At 41.0% G+C, this 14,225-nt stretch overlaps 1 protein-coding gene across 2 annotated transcripts; it reads right to left on the bottom strand.

The window, feature by feature from the left end:
• Nucleotides 1-2,984: 2,984 nt before the first annotated feature.
• Nucleotides 2,985-13,636, bottom strand: hp1bp3 (heterochromatin protein 1, binding protein 3). 2 transcript variants are annotated; one of them, XM_079186541.1, is made up of 13 exons: nt 13,545-13,636; nt 12,993-13,073; nt 11,959-12,130; nt 9,888-9,950; nt 9,622-9,778; nt 9,366-9,509; nt 8,611-8,670; nt 7,403-7,542; nt 6,878-6,968; nt 6,623-6,782; nt 5,408-5,519; nt 5,000-5,182; nt 2,985-4,380 (listed from the first exon to the last, which is right to left on the bottom strand). In XM_079186541.1, exons 2-13 carry the CDS (start codon nt 13,057-13,059, stop codon nt 3,855-3,857), a joined length of 1,875 nt encoding a protein of 624 aa, XP_079042667.1. In that variant the 5' UTR covers nt 13,060-13,073; nt 13,545-13,636; the 3' UTR covers nt 2,985-3,854. The 2 variants fall into 2 exon arrangements, with proteins under 2 accessions (XP_079042667.1, XP_079042668.1); XM_079186542.1 differs by lacking the exon at nt 9,888-9,950.
• Between the last annotated feature and the right edge of the window lie 589 nt (nt 13,637-14,225).

Below are 14,225 nucleotides of genomic sequence, written 5' to 3'. Positions count from 1 at the left end.
CATTATACATCAAGCTAGTTGACATCTGTCACACTCAGATACAATATTTAACTTGACAGACAATCCGTTGAACTTGAAGATCTGAAGACTGAACTCGTGAACTGTTTTTTGATTCCTGGAGAAAGTATTTTGAGTATTTGAAATACAAAATTACTCCAATCTAAAGTATTTTGTTACAAATTACGTTAGATTTTTAATCGGCCCTATCAAATACAAATGACAAAATACTCAAAAGTAATTGAAATACGTATTTCAATTACAAGTAATAGAAATACTGCCCATCTCTGGGTGTAGCATTAGCTGAGAGATTTTTACACATTGTGTGTAAATCATGTGTAACCCAGATAAACACATAAAAGTGTTATTTCTGCACAACGTGTGTCACGAAGTGTGTAATGGAAGTACCAGGTGACTTTAAATAAATATTTTTCTTTCAATAATAATGAAAAGCAAGGATGCAATCATGAGCCTTTATTTAATCTTTCATTTAAAATTGTCAACTTTTTAAAATACTTTTTTTCAAACAAAACAGGCTTTACATGCATTTGTAATACAACATATACAAGTCCAACAATAAATTGAATGTTATTACTGAACATGACAGTATCAGAACCACACCTACACAATCTTGTACTTCAGATTGAGATAGAGCTGGTTGTTGCTCAAATTTGACATCATATCAAGAGGTCAAACATCTGCTACATTATGCAAATGTATCATTTCAAAATCTTTAGTTTGTTGCACAACATATGCATAGAAATGCTCATCAAAGCACTGAACTTCAAGCACTCTAATAAGAAAGAGTAACTTCTACTCCTGGGGTAGAACATGAATTATCTGACCAAATAAGTGCTTCCCATGATACTGTGTTTTTAGTGGCAGCACAGATCCAGTCCTGTATGTCTGGCCATTCACAGTCAGTGAATGTGTAACATAAATGATGCTAATTGTGAAATCTTTGTGCATGGATGACTTAAGTCCCTCGAGTATAAGATCAGCTTTCTTTAAGGAACCAATGTTCACAGGGTAGGCATTGCCGACATTGTACTTTTTACAAAACGGGTCTCCAAGCTTGAAATTATACATTTGTTGAACCTGATGTTTATAGGCGAGTGTTTTGGCAATATTTTTGAAATTGCATACCACATGTGCTTGCCTCTTTAAGGGATCAAGCTTTGCCTCAAATCTCACACACCACAAATGAGAAAGAGGTCCAAACATACACAGTATTCTTGGATAGTGTACCATAAAATGGTGCTTAGGAATTAGATTCCGTTCAAACAACTTCTTTTTTAGTACATGTTGCATGTTGCACTGATCTAAGATAACTGGCACAAGCGTGTGACAGACAGACAGAGACACAGACACACAGATACAGAGACAGATACATACACACAGAGGGACACAGAGACAGACAGAAACAGAGAGAAAAACACAGAGAAAGACACAGAGACACACAGACAGACACAGACACAAACAGAGACACAGACACACACAGAGACAGACAGACAAAGAAAGAAACAATAATGTGACTGTCATTGCAGATTTGGGAACCGAATCTTCGGGCCAATCTGGAACAGGGACAGCGTGGCCTGTGTTGTTCTTTAAAGAGCTATTTGGGACTCAGGGACGAGGAGGCTGCTTCGATGATTTTGGCATCATCCAGTGAGTGGAGAGAAAAATAAATCCCTAAAGGTTGTCTTTGAACTTAAATATTAAAGTTGAATGCTTAAAGTTATATGAGAAGCAGAAACAGGAGCTTCTACTGTGTGTTACTGTATATCTGGAATTGGTGGTTGGTCCCCTTTCTGTTCATCATCTGAATACTGATATTGGATATCTTGATTGTACTGATGAGCAGCATTTCACTGAGGCAGCTGGTGGACTACTTTAAATACAGGTCAGTAGTTTCATCCAATGTTTTCTAACTTTGGGACCCCCTCATAAGGGTCACTAGGTACCTTTTTTGGGGGGTTACATATTGAATGCTTAGATATATCATTAAAACCCTCTGAGAGGTTTCGAGAGGAAGCATTTGTTTGGTGCAGCTGCAAACAACTTCTATAGAGATCTGAGACGGTCACTGATGTTTAGCGTGGTCACAAGCCAAAGAGGTCAAGAACCACTGGTTTAATTCTTTATTCTAAAATAATTCTGATTTTGTTAACTTTAAATACATTTGTATGTACATTATATATCTGTAAAGTAACCAGTAATTATAGCGGTCAGATATATAAACACACATAAGTGTAAAAGGTTTCATATTGACTATTGATTAGTTGAGTAGAAGTAAAACGTAGTATGAGATAGAAATGCCTTAGTAACTAATACATATAAACGTACTTTACAGCAATGCATCCAAATGTTTGAACCTCTCTCCCACACTGAAGTTTCAACAATTTAGAAATAAATATCCAAAGTGAAATGCATCAATTAAATTAGTAAATCTCCACACTTCAAACAGAACAATGATTCTCTCCACTAAACAATGAGGAGGATGTTAAAATGCTTAATGTTTTTAGTTGAATATGTCCTTGTTTTTGTATTTATTGTTAACTATTCGTTGTTTTTCTGGATTACAACCCTCAGGACACCTGCTCGTCTCAGCCGCTCTGAGCGTAACATCTTTAAACATTATTACGTTAGTCATTTAGCAGACGCTTTTATCCCAAGCGACTTACAATTCAGATTATATCACAATTCTACACCGTATTTTGGGGTTAAGTGTCTTGCTCAAGGACACATCAACATGCGGTTCAGTGGAGCCTGAACCGGGGGTTGAACCGCCGATCCTCTGATTGAAAGATAGTCCACTTCGCCACAGTCGCCCCACAAACAGAACCGTTTAGCTTTGTGCAACGAAGAAACCTGGAAACTAATAATTGATACATCTTTATATTCTGGAATCTGGAAAGTGTGCTGTGTATTTTGAAATTCTCCATGTAAATAAAATAAATTTAAAAAAAAAACAGCAAGAGTACAAATATAGCCATTTTATTAATGACTTGGGAAAAAAAGCTTAACAACACAGGGAATACATGCATGCAGGGTATGTATGAGCTATTATCCTCTCTTATTAACACACATCTCTTACAGTTTGGTACTGCGTTACAGCTGCGAAGCAATAAAATCCATTCATGTATATTTTTGTTACAGACGCGTATCAAAAAGACATTTTCTCCTAATGTGTTTGAAATGAATACTAACAAGTGTTTTCTCCTCTGTTAAGTCCTCAACCTGTCAAATCTTTTCTCAGGGCATTTGTTGTTTTAAATAAACCAATATCAATCATTGTAAATGATAATAATTAACAATATAATTAAAAAGATGGATACAAATTCTTATGCAGTACTGCACGATCAATAACGTTTTATCCCACGATACAGGGCAACAACCTTAAATTCTGTGTTTTATAAAATATTAGGAACGGTTTCATCTTTTCAACCCATATTTTAAACTAAGATGAACCCTCAAACACTGATCTCTCACTTCATTTGATATTAGGAACGTGTGCTGCCAACGACTAAAGAGTGGGTGTGGAACAGATAGAAAAACGGAAGTCACTACATGGTTCCATCTTTTTCCCGATCTGGCAGCTGGTCACACTTCTGATTTAACGGCAACACAAACTGAGCTTTTCTACACATTATTAAAAAGGAAATCCAAAAACTTTCAGTGTACAGTAAAACTTGGAAGGATAACATTAAATCTACAATAGAAATAAAAAAATCAAATAAAAAAAATAAAAACTACCGCCCTGTTAAAAAGGGAGAAACTGATCAAAAGAGAGCATTGAAACGCGGCAAACTGCTGCAGATTCAGAGCGGCCCAGTTCATGAAAGGCTCTCCTGGGCTCAGTATTTTCCTCTCTTGGACTTGCGGGTGGACCGCTTGGTGCTCTTCGCTGCCCCCTTTTTGACTGCTTTTGCTGGGGATGTCTCTTCGGGCGCGGCCCGCTTGGACCCACCTTTGGTCGCCGCCTTTTTAACCGCGGGCTCCTTTGGGGACGACTCCTCAGGCTTCGACCGCTTGGACCCGCTCCTCGTCGTCTCCTTTGTGACTACGGCCTCCTCGGGGGACGACTCTCTGGACACCGGTCGCTTGGCCCCCCTTTTGGCCAGCTTCTTAACGGCTGGCGTTTTGGGCTTTCTCGCAGGAGCCCCTCTCTTGACGGGCGTGGCTTTAGGAGGCGGTGTGGATTCCTTCTTAGAGGCCGATGGTTTCCTTCCCCCTCGCTTGGCCGAAGACGCTGCTTTCTTGGCAGGAGACTTCTTTGCGAGGGAGCGTCCCCTGCCTTTAGCTTTCGACTGACTAGAGCTCCGGGACTTCTTGGCTGGTGGGGGACGGCGAGCCTTGGGTGGAGGCCTCTTTTGAGATTTTCTAAAAGCAATTTAAAAAAGGGAGCTTTAACTTGAGTAGAAGTAGTGGGACTATCAACATCACATGTGGCTGCATGAAATAAAAGAGTAACGCCTGCACACAGACTCAAAGCACACATTCATTTAGATGGACAGCATTTCCATCCATGTTGTCAAAATGTTCAAAAATGGCTGTCGACAATAAAACCATTCCACTCCAACAAGTAAACTTAATAGGTCTGAACAGAAAATATATGGTGTAATATTAAAATATAATGCTTCTTCTGGTAATTGTTCACAGCCTAAACCATGAAGACATTTACATCAGTGTGTAATATGATGCATGTGTGTGAAAATGTTCAGGTTTAATTCCCTTTTTGTGCTCTGTCATTTAAAATGTTTCGTTTCATGTAACTTAAAACTTCTCAAATTTGTATTTTATTTTGAATTGTTTATTCACCAGCCTCCTGGTCCGCGCACGCGCGACTGGGATCAAAAAGTCCACGTAGATTTGCGGTTTCGAGTCGGCGTTCAGGCATTTCTCTTGTCAGAGTGTCTTTCTAAATGATGGAGAAACTGCCTGCACAACACAACCCTGTGTTAAGGATACTAGGAACAGATTTCTTTTGTTTTTCACCCACCTCCTCTGAGGGAGAGCTTCGTCCTCAGACTCTTCTTCTTCTTCTTCTTCTTCTTCCTCCTCTTCTTCTTCTTCCTCCTCCTCCTCCTCTTCCTCGTCAGAAGATTCAACCGTCCGCCTCCGCTTGGGTGGTGGGTTTTTCTTTGAAAGGTCGTTGAACTTGTCTGGGTACAGGATGGTAGGGCTAAAGAGAACAATTAAACCATCAGGGCTTTCATTGTTTTTGGCGAATATTTTCTCCAAAGCTTCTCATCAGCTGGGCTTTAAAACCAGAAATACAAATGAGACTTTGTCACATGGTTAAAAGTTTCTTTAGTCAATACAGTAGGCTTTCCATTCAACGTGTGATGAAGAAAAAAGGAATTGCGAGCATGAAATGCTTAAATAATGCTAAACGTAGCTGCCGTACCTCGGGTAGAAGGGGAACGAGAGCTGGTAGGTTCCTGTGAAGCCGTGACCGGTGATCTGATCCATCCAGCCGAGTACTTTACACTTCGTCAGGGTCCTCCTCAGACTGGCCACTGAAGAAAAGAGTTCTCCTTTTAGGGACAATATAGGATCCACAAACCGTGTAACCAAAATCTCGTCGAGCAGCGCGCTTAGGTTTTAAAGGTTAGAAAATGAAAAGAAAGCACACTCAACAAAAGAAGTCCTGAAAGTGACCTTTTCCTACATCAACCTCTTGTAAGCTGGAGACGTGGGTACAAGTTTGTTTCTTTCTCTGCAGGGAACAGCAGCTGGGATCAACTTTCCTTCATGTTGTTGCAATGGAATAAATAGTTTGTCAAAAACATCTACGGACGCCTTCACATCCGTCCTGTGGTATAATCAACATCTGTGAACCTTAACTGTGATTGTTGCAGAATTATCGAGACACAAACATGTGTTTTTAACATGTGGCTTTACGAGTGCTCGCTCGTCTTGCATGTTGTTTACAGAGCAAATAAACAAACGGTTTCGTTAGGATGCACGAGAACCAAAGCACAAGCCAAAACTCCACGGGATCGTATGCTTATGATTAATCTTGTGTGCAGCACACGTGGGAACAGATCTTCAGCTGAATATACTGAATCACCAATTTCTCAGACAGAATCAGCAGCTTTTAGGAGTGGAGCTCCTCCCTGGTGGCTCAGAGCACTTTGCTGAGATACAGTTACTTTACTTCCTCATTAAGGCATTGTGATTAGTCGAAAATAAAATGTCTGATTCACTTTAAAACGGTGCTTTTATAGGCCTAGTTTTGTGCAAAACTTAAGTTTGACCCACCAACTGACTGAATGTACCACTGAACTAAACCCAGTCAGAATCAGTGTTATGAACAGTGGTGCGTTCAATGACTGGTGTGTGTACTGAAGTGAATTTGAACGGTGACCTTGTGAGTGTGTGGGTGAAACTATGCGCGTCTGCAAAATAGCAACACTATGGATGGACAGCAAAGAGGATTGTTGCTTTTATTTACTTCCTCGATTGAAAACTGTTGGAATCCATTATACTCAACATGAAGATCAAACAGCACTATTTTGTGTTCTTTTCCAACTGAAAACCAATCATTTGAAACTTAACACGTTGTTTTAATCACTTGAGGAAACAGTCAGATGTCAGAGAGTGAGAGAAGGAGTTTTACCTAATTGGTACTCCTTTCTATCCTTGTTTGCGTCCACGAGGTATCTGCGCAGAGTGGTGGTGCTGCAGGTTTTAGGTTCATTCATGGCTGTGATGGCGGCTGTGATGGCTTCCTCCAAGTTGCTGCCCTTCAACAGGACCTGGTTACCGGTACGCTTCAGCTGTGACAGTCGGGATATGAACATTTTCTTTAGGACATCAGGTCGTAAGCCCGTCACTGAATCCGTAGCTTCGACCGTATTGTATAGAGCTTTACCTGGAACGTCCCATTGGCTCCTTTCCCAGTGATTTGGTCCAGATGTCCTTTCTCGACTGCCTTCACCAGAGCTGACTTCAGTAGATCTGGCCTGAGGGCGGACCGGAGTCATTAAATCATTAATATATCCAACAATCATTAATAACACAACATTATACACCCATGTTTAGAAGTTACTGAGCCTCTAAAGGGGAGTGTGTAGCTGTGTAGCTTCAGTGAGCATATATGATTTAGTTGTCTGTAGTTCTTAAAAACTTTGTTTAATTGATTGACTGTTGATCGATAGCAGTTTTTATCAGCGATTCATTTATCAATAATTAAAGGTAAATATTTAACTTTTGCAGGTTACAGCCTTGCTTGCATCTATTCCCTTTAACTTCAATAGTTCAATATGGTGGGTTTTCTGATGGTTGGTCAGATTAAAACTTTTGTAACTTTAAACACTTGTTAGAATTAAAAATAGATTGTCAGCTGCTTGTCTGCAGAGTTCCACAAAACACTCGACAGGAAAAGAATTGTCCGTACCTGTTTTTAATGTTTAGGTTGGGGAAGTGCTGCTCCAGGTATTTCTTGATCAGGTAGTAGGAGGCCTCTTTGGGCTCACAGAGCCGAGTGATGATGAGAGGAAGAGCATCTCCCAGAGCCTCGGCCCTCACAGCTGGTTTCTGCAACACCATCCGGTAACATGAATGACAATTACAACCAAACACATCTGAGACCCATACTGGAAAATGACAAAAGGACACTGTTGACACTACTCCAGTAACAGGATTAGATCTATGAAACTAGTGCTGGGTGGTTTCAATTTCCCACATGATATACATTGTTCACATAGTGCCACACAGGACAACAGCACTACAGAAGATAGCGTATCGAGAGGGGATCCATAACTGCGTACCCTTCTCGGCCATAGTTACAACACAACAGTTAAACTATTATCACACACGACAAAATGTGACGCATAGACATTTGGTTAAAAGCTATAGACAGTCGAGACGATTTCAATGATTAAAACACTGGATTCAAAGTGAAGTTGTGTCTTTGCTTCAGTCAAACTCTTATCCTGACATTGTACCAACAGCAGCGACGTACAGTCGCACACTTTTCAACAGCAGGCCTGTGGTCAGTACTTAGTGTCAATATATTTAAATAATTAGTTTTGAAGACAATAAAAAAAGAAAAGAAAAATTGTATTTTTAGTTCTTTTTTGGACTATGTTGCAGTTTGCACAATAACAATTGTTTACAAGACCCAGTCTTGCCACAAATAAAAAATAAATAACCTGTGGATATATCGATAACAGCCAGAATCTTAAAAGAATACTGTGATACAGATGTTTGATCTTACTGATATATTGTACTGTGTTCTACTACTTACGGTGTTCCTCAGTCCTATAGATAGAGTTGGACATCGATGAGGAAACAATGCACTTTGGGAAATACGCTTATATGCTTTCTAGCCTTAAGATGAGAGGAAGAGCAACACCACTGTTATCTCTGTCCATTACATATGAAGCTACCGCTAGCAGCTGGTTAGCTTAGCTTAGCAAAGAGGCTTGAAACAGGGCTCAGCACCTCTGAACCCTCTAACTCACGCTTTACCACGTTTGTTTATTCTGTACAAAACAATCATAAACACAACCAGCCGAATCTCCAGGAAGTTGCTGCTCCATGTTGAGAAATAGGCCGGCACTTAACTATTGTACATCAGTACCGACCTTTGCTGTGACATACCTTAGTGGAGGAGGACTGCTTCCCAATGGCGAAGGTTCCTGAAAGGCCTTTACCCTTCAGCTGTGTGAGAGACAGATCAATAACAAGAGTAAGCAGACCCGACACACTCCTGTGTTCCTACACACTTTAATGAGCTTCTGTGAAATAGACCAATCACTAAAAACTGTCGAGCTTTGGATTTCACAAAAGGTTGAGGCCGTTTACAAGGAGCTCTGAAATGTAAAGTTTGTTGAGTGTTTCACACCTTTCAAAACTAGAAATTTGTGAGCAACGGTAAAGTAAAGGATTTCACGGTGTGTGCTGGAGCTAACGTTAGCTGCAAACATTAGTCCAGCTAACTATCGTACAGCCTACAGAAGGAAGCGCTACCGTCAAGACTGAGCAGCATTTCAAAATACATTTGTGGAGTTAGAAGTTATGTTGAACCGGTTCACATCTAACACATCCACCGTGTAGCATTTCTCCACCGTGAGGAAGCTGGTTGTGGATGCCATCAAGTGCTGATGCTAACGTTAGCAGCTCCATCTGGCTCTTTAGTGGATTTTGGGAGGTTTACACTCCAGCAACACCATTCAAACTCGTAATCCCCACAGGACTCCGGTGTTAAAACGAGTCAGATACGAAGCAATTCGTTGCATTTTCATCTTATTTGTTCTCCTTAATGTTCCAGATTTGAGCTGATGCCTTTATCTATATCTTTGCATGGGAGAGGTACGACATTAGAAGATGTTTTGCCCCCAAATAACATTCTGTACCTGTTTGATGGTTCCCTTTTCCAAATGTTTCTTCATTGCTTTCTTGATGAGAAACTTCTTCTTGTTGAGCTCCATCTCCGGGTATTTTTTCAGAATAAATTTCATGAAGGACTGGTATGAAACTCCAGACTTGTCATTACTAGACTGTAAAGAAAGACGACAAGAAATCAGATTTAAAAAAAGAAAAAAGCGGTAAAAAAAAAAAAACAACCCCTGTGAGCGACTGCGTTGATGGATTTACAGGGTTTCTACACACCGTAATAGCTTCGATGAGAATATTATCCACTTTGTATTGAGTGCCTGCAAAGTTGGTAACGGGACGCTTTTTGCTGCCAGCGACGCTAGCCCACGCAGGAATCGTCCTTTTCACCTTCTTGGCTTTGGCTTTCACGTACTTGTAGCCATCCTTCAACCTGCCGCCAAAGAGGAGGAGCAAGACACAAGTTCAGTGAAGTGGTTCGATCCTTTGGAAGCGATATTTCACTGTGATTTTTACCACCCTTATCTATATCACATCCTCACCTTAGTAGGAGAACATAGCAGTGTGTTGCACACTGTCCAGCCGCGCAGTCCTTGCATTTGTCCCTTTGTCACCGATGGGAAAGACAAAATGAAGTTTGAGAACATCCGTCTTAATGATCACCATGTAATTGGACCCTCCCTGGAGTGCTATGCTAGTGTACTACGTGCAGAAAAGTCAATGTGTGCTTTGTCGAGGTCTGTGAGAAGAGATGGAGGAGAAACTATCAACGAGGAACGGCAGGTTAAATGTCACTAATACCTCATCAACTACAGATAATAGTGAGTTCCCCCCCACTTGTTTCTTTATAACGTCCGAGGACATGTTTTTGAGAAACGTAGAAAAAGGTCTACGAGGCTTTAGAAATGTCACCTACAAATATAGATATATTGTTTTTAAATCCAGAATATATTTTACTGAATTTCTGTGGATAAACAAAATTAATTTTAGCATTGTTCTGCATGCATGTAGATTTCTTTCTTTGAACTTTTCAGATGTGAACTGAGCTGGTAACAAATCGGCAGTCTTTGGTGACGCTTACGTCCTTTCCTCCTGGATTCCTAAGACTGTGGACAAAGGGACCAATACATCCGTCTGATATGCGGCCGTGACGAGTCACATTTAAATTAAAAGGCCAGGAACGTCTCCCCGCGTGTACTCCGCGTATCTCGAGAATCGCTCAGTCGACCCACGTCCCACTCGGCGGGTGTTTTGCTGGGGACTCAATGGAGAGCTTTTGTCAAAGTTTGTGCAATTTGGCCTAAATCAATCCATGCTCTACTTCATAACCGCAGTGTCAAAATAAGTGACTAATACGCCTATTTGGAAACGACCTCAGCTGAGATTTCACGTTTGTGTCAGACAGCGCGTGACTTGCGTGCAGGTTTTTTCGAGGGCATATTCTGTGATTTGGTTTCCGCCGTCGAGCTTAACTTCTTTTCTCTAACTGGGAATGTTTGCCGTGGCAGAAGAAGTGGGCCCACTCAAAACTTCTTAAACTATTTATACAGTACAATCAAAAGTACTGCGTTAAATGTTTACTTCAAGTGAAGAGTGAAAGAGGGATCAGTACAATTAACTTTTATTTTATTTAATGTGGTGCTGGATAGTTTGATGAATAACAATGCAACATATTTTATTTAAATTGTAATATTTTGTGCATCACATCTGAATCTTAACTAGTAGCATTTCTGTGTCAGGTAAATGTAGTACTACAAAGTTTTCCTCTGAAGTAGAAGTACACATTAAGTTAGCAGTATACAATGGAGTTCTATATTGTTTTACGTGCTTTGGCTGCCTTTTGGACGTTATTTTTTAGATACAATGAGTTAGAATAGTAACTTAAATTCAATATTTTTCATACCTAAACATCATAATAAATCTATATCTGTTTGCGGTATTGGTCTCTGATAATGTTACATTGTAAAAAACCAATCCGTGTTATAAGTGACGGGAGGAGAGCTGATTGTTAGGGTTCTTCTTCATAAAAACACAAAGTAAAAACGGACTTCAGAGTGGTTGTAATATTGTTTGGGACGGTGGCAAAAAAATCCTGGAGCTGAGTAGACCAGCAGCTATAATCAAACAACAAAGGGATCTGGATCATCAATTAGTGTCAACGGCAAAAGAAAATGTGATCAGGGATCTGGACGAGTTATATTTGCTCCATTTTTTGTTTTGTGTAGATCTGATTTTTGACCGATACGCGACTATGATCCGTGACACGATCTGAACCGTTGCACCACTACTTGGGTGTGTGTGTGATTCAACTACGTCACGGCAGATGTGTTTCTTGTGTCAGGACCCAACGGAGCGCCGTGTCGAGTGTAAAGTATTTTGTATGAGCGGTTCTCGAGGAAGCTGCAAGCAGCAAGACCACAGGCCAAGCCCCCGGCCTGCTCTGAACAGCCATGGTTTTTTTTAGACGGGCACTGCGCTGCAACACTGCAACCGTGAGAGGAGCAGCCTGCTGTTATCCAGCAGAGGTAAGGATAATATAAACAGATAAAAGTGCTATCAAAGTGAAATATCGCAGCATTCACAGTTGCACACTAGCTCTCTGGTGAAACTCACTCTTGCTTCTCTGTCCCTTCTTCTCCCTTCTCCTCTGCGGGTTCTTCGGCTTTCTCCCCATTCTCTGTGGGCTCCGTCTCAGCCGGGGCCTCCTCGGCCTCGGCTGGTGCGGCTGACGGTGCAGCCGGCTCCTCTTCGGCGGCGGGTGACTCTTCCGAGGAAGCCTCGGCCTCTGTGAGGAGGAAATGTGTGCAACAATGCTAAGAATATCACTTTTTTCTTCTTTTAAATTTAGCAGTTGACTGACCATTCCACTGTGGAAGCATCTTTTGTCATTTTCTATTTTGTTCTGCTTTTGGAAATTGATTGAAATAAAGTCATGGCAATTTATAAAAGAGAGCCACTGCATGTAGAAATACATGATTATAACGTTAGCGCCCAGAAATAAACGCTTGCAACCCATGTTGCGTCAGGACGCTGGTGTAGGGTTTACAGGACAGTCTACAACATGCAACAAAAGTCTGAGAATTTCGTGTGCACGTTGCCGTATTTTCTCCTAAAAACCCAAAGGCTGATGTTACTGCTCCGGTTGTGCGGGACCTTTCGCCTCTCCAGCATGACATTCCCCTTGTTTTTGTCCAACTTCCACACTGTGGTACACAATTGCTGCTGATTGGCCACATCTGCTGTAGCTAAGCTTGAACTCTAGCCTGGACTTGACTTAAGGGACATTACTTAATACCAATGTTTTAAAGACAGTTGGGATTTTTGCAATCAAAATGTTACACTAACTAAATGTTTTTTCTCTCCCTTTTTTTAAAAAGGGTTTCATGCAGTATTATGAACTTTTTTTGAACGTGCCATCTTATCAAAACACATCCACATGTTTTACTCAAAGATCATGCAATTCTGATTTAAGTCTGCATGTAAGCAGCAGAAATATTGTATACGATTCTGACATTTTATCAGTTATAAAAACATGCCCACACATGCCTCTGCAGACTGACCACAGTCACTGTGTTGGCTTTAATGAGTGCCGATGACTGCGCGCTCACGGGTCCTTTAGTTCAGGTGATGGACGACCCCAGCCTTACCTTTCTCTGCTGCAGCGGAGGGGGCCTTCTCCGGGGTCGGAGTCGCTGCTACTCGGCGTATCGGCATCACACGAGATTAACCTGGACGAGGAAAATGAAACACGCACACGAACGACACAAATAGCACGTTAGCACACAACACTGGTTTGGTGCCCATTCCTGTGTACGTGCGTGGTTAAACATGGCGATATGGTAAAACCCACTTCATTCATTTGGGCCCCATTCTCATGGAAACAGAAGAAAGGGTGCTGCACTTGTGATTCGCCAAAAGCAACCACCTTCAAGACTGTGCAATGTTCTTTGGCTTAACCGCCAGTCTCTGCCAGTAAATTTCGATAATTTACACACGAGCCAGAAAATGAGTTGCCAGAATTTTTTCGGCAATTTCGCCATTTTGTCCGTTGGTTTATACACAGTAATGGCGTCGCACAAGGCAGAAATTCATTTCAGTTGCATTGAGTTAGAGACAGCAGCCTACGCATCATTTCCAGCATCGCATCCGTGCAACTTCACATTTAGAGAGTGACTCAACATAACACGGATCGAACTTACCTCTTACTAGTGGAGAAAAAGTGAGCTACTTTGGAGTAAATTTCTGCACGATCCTTTATTTAGATTTCACTGTTTACGAGCCCCGCCCCATTAGGACCGTTGGTTACGTCGCAGCGTCACAGAGCACGTCGAAGGATCCCCACTGTCATGGCCGCCGACACTTACCTTTTAAAATCAATTCTTGACTTTCTCGCTTCCGTTGTGTAGCCGACCGAGGCTAACGGAAAAGATGCTAGCTAGCAAACCAACGTTTTTTTTTTTTATTTCTTTAGATATTGTTTCTAAAAGCTCAACATGGTACTGTAATTGTTTGTCGTTATTTTGAGTTACGTTGATATCGTCTACCGTACAGTTCAACACAATCTGAGCACATCGTCAAGTCAACCGAGATAAATCAATTATGAACGTATAAGCATTCAGAAACTACAGCCCTGATGAGGTTTTGAGAGGTCGTCTGTGGCAAAGACTCATGGGAGCTGTAGTTGTCTAACAAAGTTAAAATGAAGACGAACACACATTTTCTTATTCAGAACAGTAGTGGATACACATAATAAAATATAGACAGACAACATTAGAAATATACTTTGGCTTTCCATGTGTAGTTTAAATTCGGACTATTTCACCACTAATGAAGCCCCATTAAGAATGCAACCTTCTTATATACAGTCTATGGATGTTGCT

The sequence above is a fragment of the Pholis gunnellus genome (genome assembly GCF_910591455.1).
Source record: "Pholis gunnellus genome assembly, chromosome: 3".
NCBI lineage: Eukaryota > Metazoa > Chordata > Actinopteri > Perciformes > Pholidae > Pholis > Pholis gunnellus.
This window is presented reverse-complemented; position numbering and strand designations above follow the sequence as displayed.